General features: G+C 37.1%; 1 protein-coding gene across 1 annotated transcript; it reads right to left on the bottom strand.

The window, feature by feature from the left end:
• Window positions 1-1063: 1063 nt before the first annotated feature.
• LOC121424820 (programmed cell death protein 4-like) lies at window positions 1064-20672 on the bottom strand. The gene is made up of 10 exons (XM_041620617.1): window positions 20145-20672; window positions 18199-18305; window positions 12484-12597; window positions 11772-11999; window positions 11212-11309; window positions 9713-9827; window positions 8066-8173; window positions 6154-6264; window positions 5551-5690; window positions 1064-2277 (listed from the first exon to the last, which is right to left on the bottom strand). The coding sequence occupies exons 1-10, from the start codon at window positions 20458-20460 to the stop codon at window positions 2217-2219; spliced, it is 1398 nt and encodes a 465-aa protein (XP_041476551.1). The 5' UTR covers window positions 20461-20672; the 3' UTR covers window positions 1064-2216.
• Window positions 20673-21792: the final 1120 nt, after the last annotated feature.

The raw sequence follows: 21792 nt of genomic DNA, 5'->3' as shown, positions 1-21792 counted from the left end.
GACGCACCCTAACGCGACAGCACCTACCCTTTCGAAATAAGCCAACAATAAGTCCTTTTTGGAATTAATTTCCAGATTCAAGAAACCCTGTTTCCATGGTTTATATTCCCTTGATATACAAGGTGGTCTGCTTTTCAGTCTTAGACCACAAGGGCCAAACCAATCTAAGTTTACTGTCCATTTGATCTTATTGCCATTTGGTCTACTCTACACTTGGTCTCACACCCACATAGGCTATTTCTCATTTAGTCTAATGTCCAGATGGTTTACTTCTAATTCGTCTAATATTTTTCCAATTGCCAACTCGTCTTTCACCACTTGGTCTATCTTCAGTTCGTCTACTCACCACATGGTCTACTTTCATGTAGTCTAATGCCATTCCATCTAATAACCAGTTGGTCCAATAGCTATTTAGACCGTATACGATTTGGTCTAATTAAACAAGTGCTAATTGTGTAAAATGAAAAGAAAATGGGTATTAGACCAACTGGTTATTATACGAAATGGTGATTAGACAAAGTGATGATTGGACCAAGTGATTATTGGACCAAATGGTTCTGAGATGAAATGTTGATGCACGGAACGGCATTAGAAATAAATGAAGGTAGACCATGTGGTGAGTGAATGAGTTGGCAGTGGACGAATTGGCAATTTCCCTTCCAAGATGGTTTGATTTTCACTTCATTTACTAGCTGTTTTGCTCTTTGTCAAATGAAATTTAATTCATAAACAGTTCAGCTAATCATAATATACTAATCCTGTACTCTGATATACTAATATACACTATATAGCTCGTGGTGTTAAGACCAAGTGGGAGAGGACAAAATGGAAAGTAGATGAAGAGCAAATTGATACTATAACATGTCTTTTGTAATCCCTCCAAAGGCCATAACACAAACCATAGCGATTGATCGCATAGTTGATTTTTATGCTTAATTGCACATAATGACCAATGTGATTAAGCATAAAAATCAGCCCTGCAAAAGAGCATTGAGTTCTGTGTTACGGGGCCCCTAACATCAGCAAACTACAAATAAACAACAGCTTCGAGAGAATTTTGAAAGACAGTACAGGCAACGTCTTTTTATTACAACCTCTCGCTGAAGCGAGACTACAAGAGATGTCCGAGACACCTAGTACAACTCCAGATAAAAGAGATCAATACAAAACAGTAAAACACTCACAAAGTTTTGTGGAAAAAAAAAACAGCGCCTCTTTTGATATCTCTCCCTGTTCGTCGTGAAGACAAAAATTGTGATCACAAAAAAGAAGGCTGCTTCTTGAACAGTTGCATCTGAAACTTTAGTACATGTATTGCCTGTATATAGACAGTAGTATTAATGATAAATGAGTTTAAATGTATTAGTGAATTGATTACAAGCCATTAGCTATTAATCTGTAGGACCTGTCTATCTTTCTTTTCAAATATTCACATCACATAAAGTCATCTCCATAGATACAACTTTTAATTTCAGTTTGCATTGTTCATGAAATTAATAAAAGCAAATTGAAGAATAGCAATTCAGAATAGCAAAAGAGAGAGAGAAAAAAAAGATAGAAAAGATAAACTTATACTTTAAATGCATTGCTATAACACAAAATATCTTTGGAATGAAATATCATAATTACACTTTGAAAACTTGTAGACGAATTAAAAGTTCCTTTATTACAAACTATACCCCATTCGGGCTTAACATAGGAAGGCTGAAATGTTAAAAAACAGAAAAGTATGGGGCAAGTATCTACATAAGACGGATCAAATCAAAAGTAATTAGTAAGAGTTATACTGACCGGTCAACTACAACAAACATAGGAAGAAGCATTAACAGCCCTGTCTTTCATGCTGCCAGGCATTTGAAAAAAAAAAATTGAATGAAACATTGATAATGAAGCACAACTCGGACTGCATTTGAAAAATAATCCTCTCTCTTTTTTTTTCTTTACATAAAATCAGTTTTGAACTGTCTTCTCAGCATATGATCCAGGATCCCTTTTTTTTTAAACAAACTATAGTTATACTCTTTTTTTTTTCTTTTTACAAGTCTTTTTGCACAACTATGTACAATAAATTCCTGAGTGGCACCTTCACATTTAATGTAGTCCTTAACTTTGCTTACTTAGTTATTTTCTTTCTAGACCATGCGTTATTACGATACTTAGTTACGATTCGGTGGCCACACATTTTACAACTCGTCTTCAGGGTTCTACCCTCTGTCTCACTTGCTTTCATCCTTGACGCGTCCGCCATCACCCTCTGAAACGAAACGCTTTCGGCCTCTGCAAGGAAGAAAATTGCGTAATAGTTGTAGTATAACAATAGATTTGGTATAAAACAATGAAAATATTAATGATTATATACAACACTGATATGGCAGTTCATACAATGATTCAAATTGTTGAACCAATAGGCTTATTCATGGATACCCCGATCACGTGCTTAAACATTCAAGGAATTCCTTCCTTTTGGGTACCCAATTATTACACCTGGGTATAGAAAGGCAAATATAGATAAATGCCTTGCCATAGGTTGTGAGTACTGCAGTGGGATTTGAACCCCAGATCAGGTGATTCAATGTCCTGAGACTTGTCTACAGAGTTACATCTCCTATGATATACAGTTGAGGCCAGAAGTTTACATACACCCAGGAAACTCAAAGAAAAGTTGACACTTGCCAGACATCATAAAATTTACCATATCTTATAAAATATTTGTGCTACTAGTATCAGGACAAATATCAAACAAGTGAGTATATCATGCCCCTTCATCACATTGCTTTGTCATCAGGAGCTAAAAATACTTAGGTGTCATTTTCTCCCCCCAAATCTTCATATTTTGTAATTATAAATCACAGATTTGACGTTTATATATTTCTATGAAACGATGTTAGAAAATAGAATAACAAACAATAGAGTACATTTAGCACGAATATTCCTTTTTTTTCTTCAAATAAACTTCTAACTGAAATATACTTTAATCCCAACAGCATCCCACTTATGTGAAAGAGTTTAATACGCTCTTTAATTTGATACCAAATTAGTCACGGTAGTATTTATATTTCTGAAGAAACAGTAAATTTTACAATGCTTGGCAAGCGAGCAAATTTCCCTGAATTCCGTGGGTGTATGTTAACTTATGGCCTCAATTTTACATCCTGTTGTGATAAGACTCACTATACCAGGGCTCCGTTAAATGAACTGACCAATCAATATCAACATAACATGCGCATTTGGCGCAAAATACTGACCAGGAACCAATCAGAATTATCCTCTCATATTTGCTTTTCATCGCTAATCTTTGTGTTACTGGGCCCAGGAGACAGAATTAAAGGTCAAGTCCACCTCAGAAAAATGTTGATTTGAATCAATAGAGAAAAATCAGACAAGCACAATGCTGAAAATTTCATCAAAATCAGATGTAAAATAATAAAGTTATGACATTTCAGTTTCGCTTATTTCTAACAAAATAGTTATATGAACGAGCCAGTTACATCCAAATGAGAGAGTCGATGATGTCACTATTTCTTTTGTTTTTGTTTGAATTATACAATATTTCTATATAAATTTATAGGACCTCCTTGCCTGAAGCACAAAATGTTAAAATAATGGAACTCCACATGTTTAAGGGAGGAATGAAACTTCATTTCACATGACAATGACAAGAAGATAAAAATATTTCACATTTCATATAATAAAATACAAAAGAAATAGTGAGAGAGTGATGTCATCAGTTCCTCATTTGCATACCGACCGAGATGTGCATATAACTGTTTTGCGAAATGAAGCAAAACTTTAAAATGCTATAACTTTCTTATTTTACATCCGATTTTGATGAAATTTTCAGTGTTATGCTTGTTGAATTTTTCTCTTTTTATTCAAATCAAGTTTTTGTTTGGGGTGGACTTGTCCTTTAACAACAACTACAAGGAAAGTAACTGATATGGAGGTTAGCTAGTTCAATGTCCTCATAATATGTTATTCTTTATGATATTGCTTGCAAATGAAGTGAAACCATAAAACCCGATGCCAAAGCATGATCGTACGTTAATTTTCTTCCACGACGATTGAAATATTTTATATTCATAAACCCAAGAGTATACAATTATCACCAGCTAATAATCTGACATATGGTTCCATACCTTTTCAAATATTTTCTACAATACCGTGTAAGGTGACGTTTCATGTACCCAATTATCGCCTATTGACTGAAGCTGCAATGTAACAAATTTTTTCATCATACTGTAGCCCCAGATACCCGAAAACAAAAATATGGGGAAACATGTGCTTATAAAGCATGATGGCTAACTATCATAAATAAATCATACAATGCTTTAAGTCCACCTTCCAGAAGTTGCCCAAGTCAAAGCATGTTTTTTCAGAACAGAATATGCAAACATGTATTATTTACATCTTCTAAGTTGAGTTTTGACTAAAGCCCAGTGCAGCTTACACAATCTGTTGCGATTTGATTTCATGAACATTTCAACCTATACAAACTTGATGATCAAAGCTCCAAATAGTAGTAATAATAATAGGCATTTGTATAGCGCCATCTATCTAGAAATATTCTATTCCGAGGCGCGTTGTTATTATTATTATTACCCTGCCTTTAGCTCGAGCTGCCTTTCAGCGCTCGTGCATTCAAGGAATTAATCCTGCCGGGTACCCATTCACCTCACCTGAGTCGAGTGCAGCACAATGTGGATAAGTTTCTTGCTAAAGGAAATTACGGCTGAAGGAAATTACGCCATGGCTGGGATGGCTAGTATGGCTAGTATTGCTAGTATAAATACTAATGAACATTCTAGTCTATATGGAGCCTCCCTGTTGGAGTAAAAGCATATCAAATTCAAAGTCATAATGATGACATCATTGGCTGCAACTTGGGAGCCAATTTTGACTTTACTAAAACAAATCAGAAGGATTACAGCAAAGTAAAATTCTGATTTCAGTGTTCCTAGGATTATGGCAAACTTCAGATAAATTAATTCACATCTTCCATATTTAATGCAACCTGCCATTTGTTCCAAAATTATGCCATAATTGGACCGTGTTGTGTGCAGCGGGCTTAAAGGTTAGAGGATGTAAACGTTGATTTCATGGGAAAGTCTGTAACAGCGAGGTCAATTGCCATCACAGCATGCTAGATCTGGTTTACTTACATAAACACAACTCTGTGAGATCACGAAATCTAAGCTGAAAAGTGGAGATCAACAACGCAGATGAGCACATGTGGGGCAAAGTAACACTATTGCTTAGAAAAAAGACTCAATTTTGGTGGAATACTGTGCTTGTTTTTATAAATTTCTCAGAAATTGCACAATTTTTACCATAATCATTTGCATATTATTCATACACATAAACACATTGGTAGTAAATTTCTTGAATTCTGTTCAAACTTATTTTAGATTGTTACCACAACTGGTATCCATATTGAAATCAAACAGATTTCAGTGGTCTCAAAAGATTTTACTTGGACAGATTCATCTGTATAGAGACCAATGCCACCTCCCACCCACCACAGTTCCCTCCAGGCTTGGTTTTATCTTTTACCTGCTTGGGACCTTGTCCCTCATCTGCAGCGACATGAGTTTCTCTTTCACGCACAGGTCCCCAAAGTAGTCCATAATCTGGTAGGCAAACGGTACGTCCAGAACCAAGTCGGGCAAGGCATCAAACACACGCTCAAAACCCTGGAAAAGAATTCAAGTGAAATGAATTGTTACAAATGATAAAATACCGGTTTTCCTGATATGAAGAGGTTCTACTTTATGTCTTAGGAAAAAGTGGTCCGCCCACAACTGTCTCATGATAATGAAGGTAGGCGGACATTTTATAAGAAACGGACAAATTGCCCCACTGCAGCCTTCACAGCTGTCTCAAAGCAATGCAAATTACGTAATTATTACCATCTCTGCAGTGAAAACGTACATGGTAAATAGGGGGGTTATTTGTTTTACCCTACTGCTAAGAAAGCATGAATGCTTGTAAGCAAGCAACCAGAGGACTGACATCTAAAGGTCCTCTCCGAGGGACAAAGTGATGAGGATTAATGCCTTACCAAAGGGCACTAGCGCATCAAGTGGGAAAGTTAACCCGGGCCACCGTAATCAGGAACCCCTGCTCCACCGACTGAGCTACAAAAATAGAACTTACAGACACAAGTTGGTCATAGGTGATGATGGTTGTTGAATACATTTCTTTTAGTAGGGCCACCATCATTTCTGTTGTCTTCTCTCCTCCTACCTCCAGAGCCATCACACAAGCCTGAAACGAGAGAAAATTATGAAAGATAAAAACAGTTGCGGTAAACATTGCATTCACGGGACAGTCTGTAAAACCCAAGGTTACTTGTCACTATATCTCCGTACATCTAGACCTGGGGCCCGTAACACAAAGATTGATTGCAAAGACCACAATGTACAATCAATCATGAAAATCAAGCGTACAATCAATTGCTAACCTTTGTGTTATGGAACCCTGGTACAGTTACATAATAAACAAATATATCAGGCTTTGAGAAAGTACAGTGGAATTATTTATCCAAGGTTGGTCTAGCAATTACTATTTTTCTTCAGGGGAGAAGCCCCAAGGGAAATAGAGTAGTTTTGCAGTCCAACCCAGGATTAACAATTTCCACTATGCTTTCGACTGAAACGCCTGATATATTTGTTTTATATCCTACTTTTAATAATTTATAACCCAAATCTATGCGCTGAGCTTGCAAAGTCCGGTTACTTGCCTTGAATTACCTACTTTTCTCTGAGCCACCGCGCTCAGCAAAATGCAGATGAGTGTCTGCGCCAACGCATCGCGGGACTTGCCCGGGAGAGAGCTTCGCTGGCCGTGCGCCGGAGAGTTTAGCTAAATATCCAGTTTTCTGAAATAGTGATGTCAGAATATTGGTATAGCAAAAAATATCAAGGTCTGACGTCACTCAACAAACATCATAGTTGAAATATATTCGGTCACATGATGCTATTTGAACCAATCACTATACAGGATTCAATCTATGTAGGATATAAACTGAACTGAGTGATATCATGAAATCTAAGCTCAAAAACAATCACACAGAAGGATCATCCAACAATATTCTGACCAAAGCATTGGAAAGCTTAGATTCATTATAGACAAGTGACATTAAAAAAAAAAATTATATGATCATAATGCACCATGTGAATACTGAGATTCTGAAACACAATTTTTCTGAAATAACTGGCTTTCCAAATTTGTCAACACAAAAACAATGACGAAATTTTGAACTGAACATTTTTTTTTGTACAGTACTTGTTAACTTGGTCCTATTTCAAATTTGATAGATCCCTGGGACCAGAAGGAAGCTTCAAGAAAGGAAGTTTCTAATGACAGGAAACACGGAATCGAGGTCATCTTTCATAAAGCTGTACTATTACAATAGCATTAATAACATAATAACAATAACAGAAGGAATGTCCATATCCTGAACCATGTTTATAACCAAGTGAACAGCAAAGGGTCATCATTTTTTTAATCACTGTGTGAAAATGATCTAGGCCTCAGTGTGTATAAACCATGCATGGTAAACATAAGTGTACTAGTATCATCAACCCCACAGGCATGAAAATGAGACTTTCCAAACATTGACAATCCAATTGTCATTCAAAATTCAAGTTCTTTTGTATTTTCAAATCATGAAGGGTTTTTACATGATTTCTCTAAGACTTAGAGCGCCAAGTACAATTTCACATCAAATTTCAAGTACACCGGAGCACTCTTGGGAATATATTTCCCTTATGCTTAGGTCACATCAGACTATGGACGCCGTAAGAGTTTCCAAACGATTAAGGGGGCATCTCACATGTATTCTACTATCATAGGTATTGTCAATATCTTGCACAGGCCCAAATGGATAAGTTTTGAGGCTGTGTGGATAAACTGAAATAGTAGGAACTTTTCGATTTTCAAGTTAAAAAGTGGACTACCACATGTACGCAGGTGCGTCATGAAACCCATTTACTTCACCTGGGTCAAGTGCAGCACAGCACAGATCAATTTCTTGCTGAGGGAAAGGATAGGGAATCGCTCTTACCTCATAGACCAGTTCATGGTGGAAGTGAGGAACTTCTAGTTCCTGAAGACACCGCACAGCCTCGGGAACCTCACCGCTGGAAAGGTACTCCTTCAAGAGCAACACCATCTACAAGGAAAATTAGAAATAAATAAGAATGGTTATATACAAATATACCATGATCCTCAAGGATATAGCTAAAAATATTAAGATCCAAGGAACACCAGATAGTTCATTGATGTTCATGATGTTCATAACTCGTTCCAAAAAAGAGGACAGGTACACCAAATGCAAAGAAAATTGACTCTCAAGGATCTGTGCCCCGTCTTATGTGTATAGGGGTGCTGCGGAAAACAAATAGTTCACTTTTTCCCTAGGGAAAATATTCAATGCATGATTCATCAAGGAAAATGAAATGGGAAACACTTTTCTGAGTAAAAAAAAAATTTTCTCTTTGTGAACACTCTCAATGTAACAAATGAAACAAGTGGAATGCCTCTGGCCGTCTCACCATAGCAACATAGCAGCAGTGCTGACTTTTAAACTACTATAACTCACACAAGATGTTCAGTGATACTTGGTTACTCTTATTTCCACGTTTCATGAATTAGACCAATACACTTACAGAGATAGGATGGTAATTTAACAAATATCCCCAATGCGGCCAAAGTTCATTGATCTCACATGACCTTTGACCTTGATCATGTGACCTGAAACTTGCTCAGGATATTCAGTGATACTTGATTACTCTTATGTCCAAGTTTCAAAAGTCAGATCAATTAACTTGCAAAGTTATGATGGTAATTCAACAGATACCCCCATTATGGCAAAAGTTCATTGAACTTTGACCTTGGTCATGTGACCTAAAATGCGCACAGGGTGTTCAGTGATACTTGATTTCTCTTATGTCCAAGTTTTATGAACTAGACCAACATACTTCCAAAGTAATGATGGTAATTCAACAAATACCCCCCAATTTGGCCAAAGTTCATTGACCCTAAATGACCTCACCTTTGACCTTGATCATGTGACCTAAAACTTGCACAGGATGTTCAGTGATAATTGATTAATATTATGTCGAAGTTTCATGAATCAGATCCAAAAACTTTTAAAGTTTTGATTGTAATTCAACAGATACCCCCAAATTGGCCAAAGTTCATTGACCCTAAATGACCTTTGACCTTGGTCATGTGACATGAAACTCATGCAGGATGTTTGGTAATACTTGATTAACCTTATGTCCAAGTTTAATGAACTAGGGCCATATATTTTTTAAGTTATGATGACATTTCAAAAACTTCAGGTTAAGATTTTGATGTTGATTCCCCCAACATGGTCTTAGTTCATTGACCCTAAATGACCTTTGACCTTGGTCATGTGACATGAAACTCTAATAGGATGTTCAGTAACACTTGATTAACTTTATGGCCAAGTTTCACGAACAAGGTCCATATACTTTCTAAGTTATGATGTCATTTCAAAAACTTAACCTCAGGTTAAGATTTGATGTTGATGCCGCCGCCGTCGGAAAAGCGGCGCCTACAATCTCACTCTGCTATGCAGGTGAGACAAAAATTATAAAATACAAAGGAAGAATAATAATAATCCACTATCATAAAGCGTTTAATACATTGGAACGACGTCTCTAAAAAAGAAAAATTGTATTACCTTTTTAACGAGCATCTTGACTGGTCTGATTCCACCTCCTACTCCCCAGACGTTGTCCATACGGTGGATTCCATGATTCACACTCAGCAGAGTACAGGCTCGCTCCAACGCCATCCTGAAAAACAATCCAACAAAAAAGGGGACAATGAACTCAAAACACAGTACATCTCTTGCCATTGGACTATGTACATTAGGATTGTCTTTAACCCTAAATCTCCCGGGGTATTTTTATTCTTGTCATTTCCGGGGGGGGGCCATTATGGCCCCCCCTTAAGATCTCGGCCACCGATCGCGCGAGCGACGCAAAAATTTGCATGCTGGTAGTGTGCGATGTAATCTACAAGGCTGTATGGTAAAATTTTCCAAAATAATGAGATTTTATTTTATATGAATTAATTATGCTAATTTATGCATAAATCATACTTTTTGCTCTAATTCACTAAATAAAGCTCCTAGAATGCTAATTTTTGGTAAAAATTTTCTTTGTAGCATTCTTAACAATCGTAATTCAAAAAAACTTTGGTTTGGAAATAAATTTCTTATGTATTTTATTGTTTTATGAATTTCTTATGTATTTCTTTGTTTTTTACTTTTGTTTTTTATTGTTTTTTCAATGGAAATTGTTCCAGACATAATTCTGATCATAAACAAGGCAAAATTAATTAAGTTTAATCAGTAAAAGTAGAAATAATGATACATTTATGAATTTTGGCTAAATACGCAATTTGCATTGGATTTGTACATGAAATCACATTTATGAGCAATTTTGGGTCTGACATGCACTTGCATAATGTCGTAACCGCGTACCCGGGCGTCACAACTTTGGTCTCAAAATTTGCGCGAGACTTGAATGTAAAAAGTCAGTGAGCTGCGAGGTGAAAAAATTTCGCGCAGCAGATATATCGCGAAAATTGTTGAGGGGAGGGGCCATTATGGCCCCCCCCCCCCGGGAGAATTAGGGTTAACACTCAATCATCCTTACTTTGAAAGCGTAGTACGGAGATGCCAAGTTCAAAGAGCCAGCTTTTCGTAGGATTATGTGACTTGGCATGAGGTCACAGGCACTGTGTATATATGGGGACGGGTAGTGACACGTATGTGAGAAGATTTGTGGTAATGATTAGCAAGAGTCTGGGTGAGATCCTTGGTAGAAGAGTGAAAAATGAAATGCTGACTTGCTTTGTATGTTTACCTGCCTTATTCACACGTGAACCTTTATCTTTTGGGCAAAATTAATTTTCTTCTTACTTTATAGTGTTAGAATAGAGTTAATGAACTGCCTGCTGAGTTCACACTCTTGGTTATCCTCTAACATTTCGACAAGATAAATAAATTCTTCTTAGTTCTTAAGTGTTAGAGTAAATTAAATTAATTGCTCTGTATGTTTGCCTGCCATGTCCGCACTCTGTTTTACCCTTTAACTATTTAACAAGATCAATTATTTATTCTCATGTCTTAAATGTCGAGAGTGAATTAAATGAATTACTCTGTATGCTTACCTGCCATGTTCACACTCTGTGTTACCCTTCAACTCTTGAATAAAGGCAGAGGGAAGGCAATCATCAGCGACGGCACGAGCCATGAACTGTCCCAGTACCTAGGAGAAGTGATAAGAATGGAGCTACATCAATTATACAACTATGACAATCACTACAATAGGCATTACTACTATCCACATTACAAATGGTTAATAAGCAATTCTTATATGAAATCTGTAGATCGTCCCCCAATAATATGTAACTGGCAACCCCGTCTGACGTTCGTAACACTTACCAACATAACAAACCCTAATTTTCACCAATCTTTATACCCTTTTCTTCTTAGAGTTATAAAAACCAACAAATTGTATCATAAAATAGTGTCTGTATTGAGAGGAGTTGGCACTTCTGCCTGACCAATACTCAATCTCCATTTACAAATAGATTTCAAAATTTCAAAATGCCTGACAAAGTTTTAGCATGAAGTTTTTAAAGCAATTTACTCAGTGTAACTTTATTTATCTGACTTGACAGTATCAAGTTTTTCTTGTATAGTTTTTCTTGGGTAAAGCCATTCTTACCGATGGTGCATCTGGGGTGTCAAGGGTCAGTTCGGGGAGGTCATCAATGAGCTTCTTGAAGGCAGCCATCAGGGTGTTGTCCGTGATGACATCCTTGTGGCAAAGGTCAGCGATGAGACGAGAGGTCAGTTCCCTCTGCGTGGCCTTCTTCTCAAGGGCCAAGGTGACGGCCAAGGCGGGAACCTTCACACAAATCGTCTCCGCAATGTTCAAATCCTCCAGGCAACACTATGAAAGAGAATAAGGAATGGATTATTTGGGAAGTGTTTCATCAGTGAAATTGGTCATTTTCAAATTTGCTCTGAGCCAATCAGATGCCATGATTTAGGGAACATTTCATGAAGTTTTCTCAGTGATTTACACAGTCTACTTAACTCTCAGCCAATCAGAGGCAAGGATTTCCAGTAGCTTATAACATCTGTCGGAAATATCACTGACAAAAATTTTCATTAAATGCTCCACTGACCAGCTTGGCACAGCTGCTACTAAGAGTTGTTAAGGCTTTCTAAAAAAAAAAGAGCTTCCTGAAGAGTTTGTGCGGTAAACTACATGCAGATGCAGTGTACATCTTATCTATTGTGTCTCGAGGGTGTAGGAGATGAAAGATGATCAGAATCCCGATTTTATCAATTGTTACTCCTGTTTTTAGAATGATGTCAACTGAAAACCCTTGCTACTTCTATTTGAAGCAAAAGACATGTATAATACTCACAGCCACTTCATTGCTATCGCCATGTTCAAAGTACTCCTGGAAGATAGGCTCAATCATCTCGATGACCTCCTCATCGGTGAGAACAGGAATGACAGTCTTCACTGTGTAATCATCCTGTATGGGAAATTAAAGGATTCAACTTAAGACTTTTAAATATTTATATATTATGTAGGTGGCAGAAATTCTATTGGTACATGTATCTTCAAGTAAAAATCCTATAACAGCTGTATAATGACACCACCCCTCCGGGTTATAGGAATACATATTATCATTCTTGATGGCCTGAATTCACAAAGGTGGTTTTGAAAACCCACAGTTACATGTAAATCCATGGTTTATGCAGATTTCCTGTATAAATTATGCTTAATTTTGCGCGTATATTAAAAAATATTCAGTGATGATGCGCGCTTTTGTCACAGTGCGCCAAACTGACGCCTGTTGACGTGGTTATCCACGCTACTTTATTCATGAGTCCACGCTACTTTATTCATGAGTCCACTCTTCAAATAGTGGACTCATGAATAAAAGAGCATATCTAGTGTTGTAACCATGGTAACAAGCGTCAACTTGGCGCACATTGATAAAAGCGCGCATCAGCATTGGACATTTTTTATACATGCGCCCGATAAGCGCTAAATTAAGCGTAATTTATACAGGAAATGTGCATAAACCATGGATTCAACTGTGAGTTTTCAAAACCACCTTTGCGAATTCTGGCATATATCTTCCATATTACCCCCCCCCCCCCTCTATCTCTGAATACATCCTTTGTACACTATTGCATACTGTATTTCCCAGAAATACATCTCAACACCAGACCATTCTAGGAAATGAGTGATTTTAGGTAAGGCATGTCATTTAACTAATGTAATTATTCGTGCATGAAGTTCAACCAACACCATCTGTTCACATCTACCTAACAGGTCATAATGACTCAAATATGTAGAGTGCCTTCAATAATCGCTTTCAAGGTCCCACTCACATTGATGATCATGATTCGCATCAACTGAGTACAAGGTGCACGTACATGTACACACATGTACAAGACACAATATACATGAAGATATAACCACCCCGAGTATATAACCTTTAGAACATCTTCCTAGTTACAAATATAATCTTTTCTTTTTTCTTTAAAAAGTAAGTTATCTGCTCAGATTTTCACCAAGGTAATTCCCCCTTTTCTTGGCCATTGCAGATCCTGAGCCCTGAGTGGTCTTTCCCTTTGAACACCCAACCCTGGTTACAGAAATTTGGTAGTTTGCCAAATTTCATGTCCTGGAAGATCAACCTAAAAACCTCCAAAATGGTTAGGCGGACCATGGACCCAACATGGGTGGACGGTATGTAAGACTACACTACACACTAGATGTGCGTGGTCCAACTGGGTTTTCATTTTCCAAACAGCATGGAGTCTGGCAAGATCAAGTACGCTCAAAACGATTTCAATGCAGCCTTATCACATTTCTCAGAACACAGTGGATTGGAAATCAAAATCCAATTCACACTATGTTCAGCATCATTGGTCTGGTGAAAGGGGGGGGGGAGCATTTCATGATAAGCATTGACAGTTAACTTTCACTGACTAATTTGCTCTCCACCAATCAGATGCAAGGATTTCTAGTAGCTTATAACATCTGCCTCTGAAAATCACTGACAAAACTTCTTCATGAAACACTCCCCAATAGCAATTTCTTGGAAACTGCACGAGATTCTTTCGGAGTGCATGAAATCTAATCTCATGTAGCGAATAAGCATTTACAGTAACATACAGGGCTGCCAACCTTCTACTACCAAAAAAAGCATTCTTAGGAAGAAAAAAGTATTTTTAGACAAAAAAAGAGTATTTCAAACAATTTGGCTCGACATAAAAATCACCATGTTGTTGCAGTGAGATCGTTGATGCACTTTGTATAGTACATAATCCATGATCAGAAATTTAAAAAAGTAAAAAAAATTATACAAAAAAAGTATAGATGTATTCATAGCAAAAAGAAAAGAGGGACAAATGCTCTAAAAAGGGAACGGTTGGCATGTCTGAACATGTACATAACATACAAGTGCATTTAGAGAAGACCCAAGATTAGAGCATTATGAAGGGCATGCAGGCCTAAAGGTACCTCTGGGAGATGATCTCAGTAAAGTAGATCAGGCTTGGTGGTGATGAGATAATCTGGCTTGACATTTCCAGGAACAGATCCCAATGAACAGCATGACTCAACTGAATAATCTACTATCAAATGCCTTCTTTTTCTGAATATCCATTCATTGCAAAAAGGGTTCACTCCCCAACAAGAACAGCTAACATGCAAGAATCACTCATAATGTACAGATAAATGGCAACAACTACATGTACTTAGAATCCTGTTTCGTTTTTCATTCTACCTGGAAATACCCAACAATCAGTATTATTATGGAATGGATGCATCGAGGCATGAAATGTTTGTTTTACAGGCTATCCCTGGATCAGGCAGTCTGTTGTGTTCCCAGGGGAATTCCAACAGTATTTGCACACCCAGAACAATCAACAGGGCGTGTGTATACTTAGCACAAGCTGTATATTGTTTATGATCAAATTTGTTACTGCGACTATGATTCATTTGGAGACAGAGTTACTGTATATCTACATGTACATTATATCAAATGGTATTATAACAGAAAATTCTAATATTTGGCTCTGGTATTTCACAGATGTTGATGAATTACAATGTTTCATTGATATTCTAAATTGACTTTTTATGGCACCTGTTTTATAATTTACCAAAAAAAAAATATTTGGGTATGAGAGCTCATTATGTACGTGTACAGTGTACACCTATTGTCAAATTTGTTGTTGTTCTTTTTTCTTTTTGTTCCTGAAAATTCCACATATAAACCACAGCCAATATCACACTCCATCAGATGCCATACGAATAAATGCTAGGGACCAAACAAGGTAAAACATGTTCCATTCTCTTCAAGGTTCATTGGTGGTGAACTGCCAAGTCATTAGTTAGGCACGCTTTTCAAAATGAAATGGAAGTTGGGACCCCAATCCACGCTGTATTGCATCACCATCTGTGCCAAGTACGCACTACTGGCTAGCCGGACCAAGGAATTTGAGCTATTAATGCATATGGCCGATACTGCATTGTGGTAGGGGGGTGGATGGGTCAAATTAAGTTCACCAAGTTCACAGAGGCCAGACTCCCCCTGATTCTAGCCTGCAAGCACAGACTCAAACTTGACATTTTAACAAATTATACCATGTCTAGAGTGAAGACTAGACCTCATTAAAACTCACTGTAGACCTCCATGTACACTGTACAAATGAGCTGATCTAGTCTCACGACTTCAGACTCTACAGTATGTAAGATACACTGTATGTACATGTATGTGAAAACCAAAGGTCTGTTCCTGCAGACTACCCCAATTCCGCGGCTGGGGAGCATTTCACGAAACAAACTTAGAGTCAAGAGATGTTTAAGCCTATTATAGCAAGCTACTGATATCATATTTTTGCTTCTGATTTGCATTGCAGTGATCAAATTTGTCAGCGAATGAACCACCCTCCCCCCCCCCCCCCCCCGTTCAATTGCAAATAAACAATTTCATCAAGCAGAAAAATACTGATAAGAAATTCTGTTTCTGTGAGTTTCCTAACATCTCCTAATCACAATGTCAACAAACATTGCCAGATTGTATATTCTCAGAGCATGTAGCTGGATGATCTTTGTACTTTTTTGAATGCCAATAAATATTTCAGAATAAATTTATTAAATCTAAAACATACATATTTGCCTTGCCTTTTTTTCTTATTACCTCATACATTATGTACTTATTCCGAATTATTCCAATCTTTAGTTTGTAAATAAGTAATTAAGTTTATTTATTTCAATGAAACATACCCCTAAAAAAAGGAAAAAAGAGAGGCAAGTACTGTACCTACCCAGTATTATGTATTAACTTTTATCTTACATGTATTTTCCTTGTGTAAGGAATTGTTGAGCATGCCGGAACTGTGGTAAATTTCAACACTTTACCTCTTTTTTTCTAACTGGATGCCCATGAACTCCACATATCCGATGGGGCAAATGAGGCCACCCAGATTAATACATAATTAATACATCTGTTCAAAGTAAAATGTGGTGTAGACATCACCAACCTTGATCATATATACATGTAATGCATCCTATGTGTCCACTACCAATAATATAACATTTGGGTTGGATCGAGGAGCTATCACCTCTATCTCCTTGGTTGGATTCCCCTTTTAAAGGTAAATGCCAGTTTTGGTAATATAACATTTGGGTTGGATCGAGGAGCTATCACCTCTATCTCCTTGGTTGGATTCCCCTTTTAAAGGTAAATGCCAGTTTTGGTAACGATATCAAAATGAGTTCGTAGAGAATCCAATGAAATGACCACCAAAGTGTCTGTTTGTATGAATAAAGTATATGTGCCAAAGGAATCTGGAATAAATTGTGTAATTGCTGATAAATTAGCAAATAAGCACAGGATTCGGGTCAAGCGTCGGGCACGACATTCAAAGCGCCTATCTGTGTTGGTGATCTTCAGTGTGAATATTTTTCAGTGTAGATTTCAAGATTTCACAAAGTTCATTTTATGTGACTGCACCAGATCTAGATCCTCGATAATATACTGAAAATTAAGCCTGGTTTTACAGACTTTCTCATGAAATCAGTGTTCACTGCAACTACTGGCATTTCTCTTTAATTGAACAGTTTTATAAAGTTGAAAAGGTTTTCCCTTCAGTCACAGAGTTTTCTGGTCTAAAGATGCTTGATTTTTTAAAGGCAAATATAAAAAAAATTCCTTTCCCTATTATATACAGCTGTATATTTTGATATACATGTAATTTGCTTTCATAATGGGATTACTGGGGCTCAGCAGTAGTAGTGCCTGTAACATACAAAATTAAGCTAACAACTGATCAGTAACTTTTATGATTGATTATTGTGTATCATCAATTGTAAAAGTCAGCACCATGATCAATCACTAAGCTTCATACGACACATGGCCGAGGAAACCTGAATTGAGTTTCTGAATGATCAACAAATTGAGTAAGGCCACTTTCCTACAAGAGTATTACAGCATAAATGGGGAAAATACAAATGTATTACAAAGGACTGGGGCACAAAAAACATCCAAGGCCAGTGAACCCACATCCAAGGCCTATGATTATATGTTAATGCTTTTCTAATTTACATGTATGACTTGCTTCATGGACTTCTTGAAGAATAGCAGGAAGCTACATGTAGTTTAGTATGTATAATAAATTTGTGTGATTCGCAATACTGCCAGAAAGTTATATTACCTGGCATACATCACAAATATATGCATTTTCTGGTTAAGCTTGAATTATATATTCCTCTTTTCACAATGAACTGTGAGAACGTGAATTCACACTAATCAGGCTAATTAAATTAGTCATTATTCATGAATAATAATAAACACCATTTTGGACAAGAAAATAAAACATACATGTAGCATTTGTGAACATTTCTAATATCATAAAAGATAACAAGAATCAGCTCGATGAACAATTCAATTGCAGTAAATTATGGCTACATTTGCATCTGATACATGAAGTGGAAAGGAAGTTATCTTGAATTTAAAAAAAAGATTTGATGCCTGAAACTTTGGGATAATATCAAAAGCATGTTTTTATTATCATATAAATTTATAGTACAGCAATGTCATACAGTACGGTACCTGATTCTCAGAGTCATAGTTAGGGTCATGAATATCCACGCATTCAGCATCATTATCATCATAAATCTGACCCATCTTGCCCCATGTTCCTTTTCCTCCAGCTCCTCCTAAATAAAAGAAAATATGACAAAAAATAAGCTGAAGATGCAAAACTACTGTAACAATTGTCACTCTTTTTGTCATTCAAACTTCAATTTCAATCATGTCACAGAATCTTTAAGTGATTCAATAGACTTGAAATCATTAAAGTATTTATTCAAATTTGAAACTCTTAAAAAAAAGTTTTAACTTCCCTCCTCCAACAGGAGACAAATTGCTTGTTGCCTTGGTCTATTTGATACAGTATGCCTAAAATGTTGTGGAACAGTTAACACTTTTACATTTTTTCTTATATGCAACGGTACCCCAATTTTCATTTTTGCAGTTGCTCCATGAGGGTAATTAAAGGGATGGTCCGGGCTGAAAATATTTATATCTAAATAAATCAAGTAAAATTCACAGAGCAAAATACTGAAAATTTCATCAAAATCGGATAACAAATAACTTTTCCCAAAGAAAAGAAACATTCGGTACCAGTATTAATACAATACCATTTTCAAATGACCAAAATATTTCACATGCGAAGAGGGGTGCGATCGGAAGCTGACAGGGGTCAATGTTAAAAAGAAAACTGATCTCAACAAAAAATTTAGGACATCTTCCCAAAGAAAAGAAACATTCGGTACCAGTATTAATACAATACCATTTTCAAATGACCAAAATATTTCACATGCGAAGAGGGGTGCGATCGGAAGCTGACAGGGGTCAATGTTAAAAAGAAAACTGATCTCAACAAAAAATTTAGGACATCTTTTTTATTTGTATGATGGTGGTCCCCAAGTCTGCGCACCTAAAAAAACAGTTTGAAAGATTGAACATGAATTTCTTTTTATTTCACAAAAATCTTTCAGTTACTTGGTACAAGTACTTGGTATGATGTTCCTCCAAGAAGAGTTTTAACTGGAGTTGATAATGTTCCTTTTATTGTTATGTACCAAAAATCTCATTAAAAAAATGAAAGGAACTTAGGATTTTCTTGGAAAAAACCTCAGGCAGTCATTTTCAGATTGAAAAAAAAAACGGTATGGGTACCCCATGTCTGCGCACCCATTCACTCTGCACACAATTCAGGGATTTTGAAGAGAAAGGCTACATTTTCAGGCCGTCTCTCTTGTATCCTTCCTCCATTTAAGGTCGGAGATCGCTGGTAACAGTAGAAAAATGTAGACACTTTCTAAGAGTGGTTAGAGCTGGGAAATCACAATTCACATAAAATGCCCTAAATTCATTATTTTTCCAACACTTTTATTCTGATTTTTAATAGTCTGTTTATTTTTCATTGTGTATCTTGTAGTAGAATCGTGCAGATACAGTGTACTGTACATGTACGCGTGTGCACAGATGAGCAGACAAGGGGGACTGCGCTGCGCAAACACGAGGGAACTTGCCATGGTGGAAATGTTCAGGAATACGATCCACTGTCATCACTGTGCTGACAAAGATTAAACATTACATTTAAGTTAGGCCAGGGGCCGATTGCACGAAAGGGTCTTTCCAAGGACCATCTTTCTGTCGCCCAGCTTTGATGATGCGCTATTTAAGCGGGGTGTTTCTGAAATTTATGATAAAAAAATAAATGTCAATTTCATGAGATGTCACATCATTTTATAAACAAACATTTTGTTTATTTTGACGGACGAATAAAATATGTTTGCAGATGATTTATTTGAAATGCGTTTCACACATTTAATGAGCATCATAAAAAAATCGGCGACTCGAAAGACGGTCCTTGCAAAGACCCTTTCCATCGGCCCGTGGGTTCTTTTAAAGACTCACAAAATAACACATGACCATGATGACTGTAAACAAACATGAAAAATGCCAGAATAAACAAAGTATTTTCGTACCCTTCTTTGGCAAACCCCTGCCTTTCCCCGAGCGGGATTTTCTGTCTCGTCTATCTTTGGAGTTCCCGAGGACGGCCGCTGAGTTGGCATCGGGCAGTGATAAAGCGACCACCGGGTACTCCTTCGATGGACTTCTTTTCAGCCTCCGCTTGGCCTTTTTGGTGATTCTGCCCTCGATTCCGGTGTCAGAAGCGAGAACGGTGCCGTTGGTCATGGCCCCTGGATTGTTGTTGCTGTCCCCTTCTTCACTGTCGCTAAAGTCTCCATTTTCCTGCACGAGGTTCGCGACTTGCAAAGGAACATGCTCAACTTCCATGACTCCGTTCGTGGTGCAGAATCACCGACTTCTAACCAAATTCACTCCAATGTTGCCGTCTGCTTGTCCCGCATCCAAATCCAAAACAAAGAAATTGAAAGAAAGGTGTTAAAATGTGTTAAATTGTCGTTTTTTGTAGATGAATGTGTGTGTGCGTACCTTCACAAATTGTAAACAATGACCGAGTTGTTTTGGTTTTTATTTTGCACACGCCATATATCCCTGGATATATCACGTGGTTCCAAATTCTGTCATTTGATTGGCTGTGGAAAAGGGGAAAATATACCGACCAATCAATAGCCCGTACCTGGATGGAGTTATTAGTGAAAATAAATGAATTGTACAGTACAGGGTCTAGCAGGCTATGCACTGCTGCAAAATATGATATTCTTCTCTTATTTTTTCTGCTTATTAATATTAAAACGGATATTATGATTTTTTTTCTTTTCTGTATGGTTGAAGGAAAAAAAATCAGAAAGGTCATAACAATTTCCGTCTGTGGCGTTGTAAATTACTTCTATTGAAAACCTCAAACTGTCAATAAAATATTTCCAAAATAAACACATTTAGAACCATTAATGAAGTCAGAAAAAGTGCATTCTAGATTTAAAACCTGGATAATATCCTAGGGTTTTTAGTTTGACATCCAGGCCTGAATAAACTTCATGTTTAGGGAGTTTGGTCGTTATGAAAAGAAAAAATAAAAATATCCTGGCACTACAATTTTCACCATAAAACGGGCCTGTTATAAAAATAGAATCGGAAGATTGAGAATTGTCTCATGAGAGTTATAGGTCGAACTTTTAATTGAAATATGACAAGAAATAATATTGTGACTACAATTATAACAACGCTATGTAATACTCAATGTTTCTAATTATATGATGAGTTTCGCATGATCAGACTGTTGTGTTGGGATCTCTTTTTATATTTAGGGAGCAATGAGACAGGAGAAAGCATGGGTGGCGGAAGCAGGGGGGGGGGGTGACAGAGGTCCCCCTAAATTTTTTGTTGACAACCTTTTTTTTTGCTTGTCAAATTTTTTACCTGTGTCCATCCAAAAAAAATTCAGGTGGACCCCTCCCCCTAATTTTTTTGGCTTCCGCCGCCAATTGGAGAAAGTTCCACATGCAATAAGAAACTTTTGACAGTCAAATCGACAGTAGGCCTATTCTGGAATCGTAAAACAGGCCGTGCATTATTGCTCCGTGATACTTTTATCACCTAGCTCTTGGATGCACACCTATTCTTGCTCCAGTCATACTCGACACAAATTCTCAGTTGAGAGGTAACGAACAAAAGGTAATTTATATTGGGAAGGGGAAGTCGCGG

The sequence above is a fragment of the Lytechinus variegatus genome, chromosome 12, assembly GCF_018143015.1.
Source record: "Lytechinus variegatus isolate NC3 chromosome 12, Lvar_3.0, whole genome shotgun sequence".
NCBI classification, from domain to species: Eukaryota; Metazoa; Echinodermata; class Echinoidea; order Temnopleuroida; family Toxopneustidae; genus Lytechinus; species Lytechinus variegatus.
Note: the sequence above shows the minus strand (reverse complement) of the source record. Positions and strands in the feature narration are given on the sequence as shown.

What these genes read in the sequence shown, in the direction of transcription:
- LOC121424820 (XM_041620617.1), bottom strand. Translation starts at nt 20,460, where the DNA reads ATGGAAGTTGAGCATGTTCCTTTGCAAGTCGCGAACCTCGTGCAGGAA. An exon ending in TCAAGATGCTCGTTAAAAAG is followed by an intron (nt 8,174 to 9,712) that starts GTAATACAATTT and finishes TTTTCCTTGTAG; the next exon opens with ATGGTGTTGCTCTTGAAGGA. An exon ending in AGGGACAAGGTCCCAAGCAG is followed by an intron (nt 2,278 to 5,550) that starts GTAAAAGATAAA and finishes TCTTCCTTGCAG; the next exon opens with AGGCCGAAAGCGTTTCGTTT.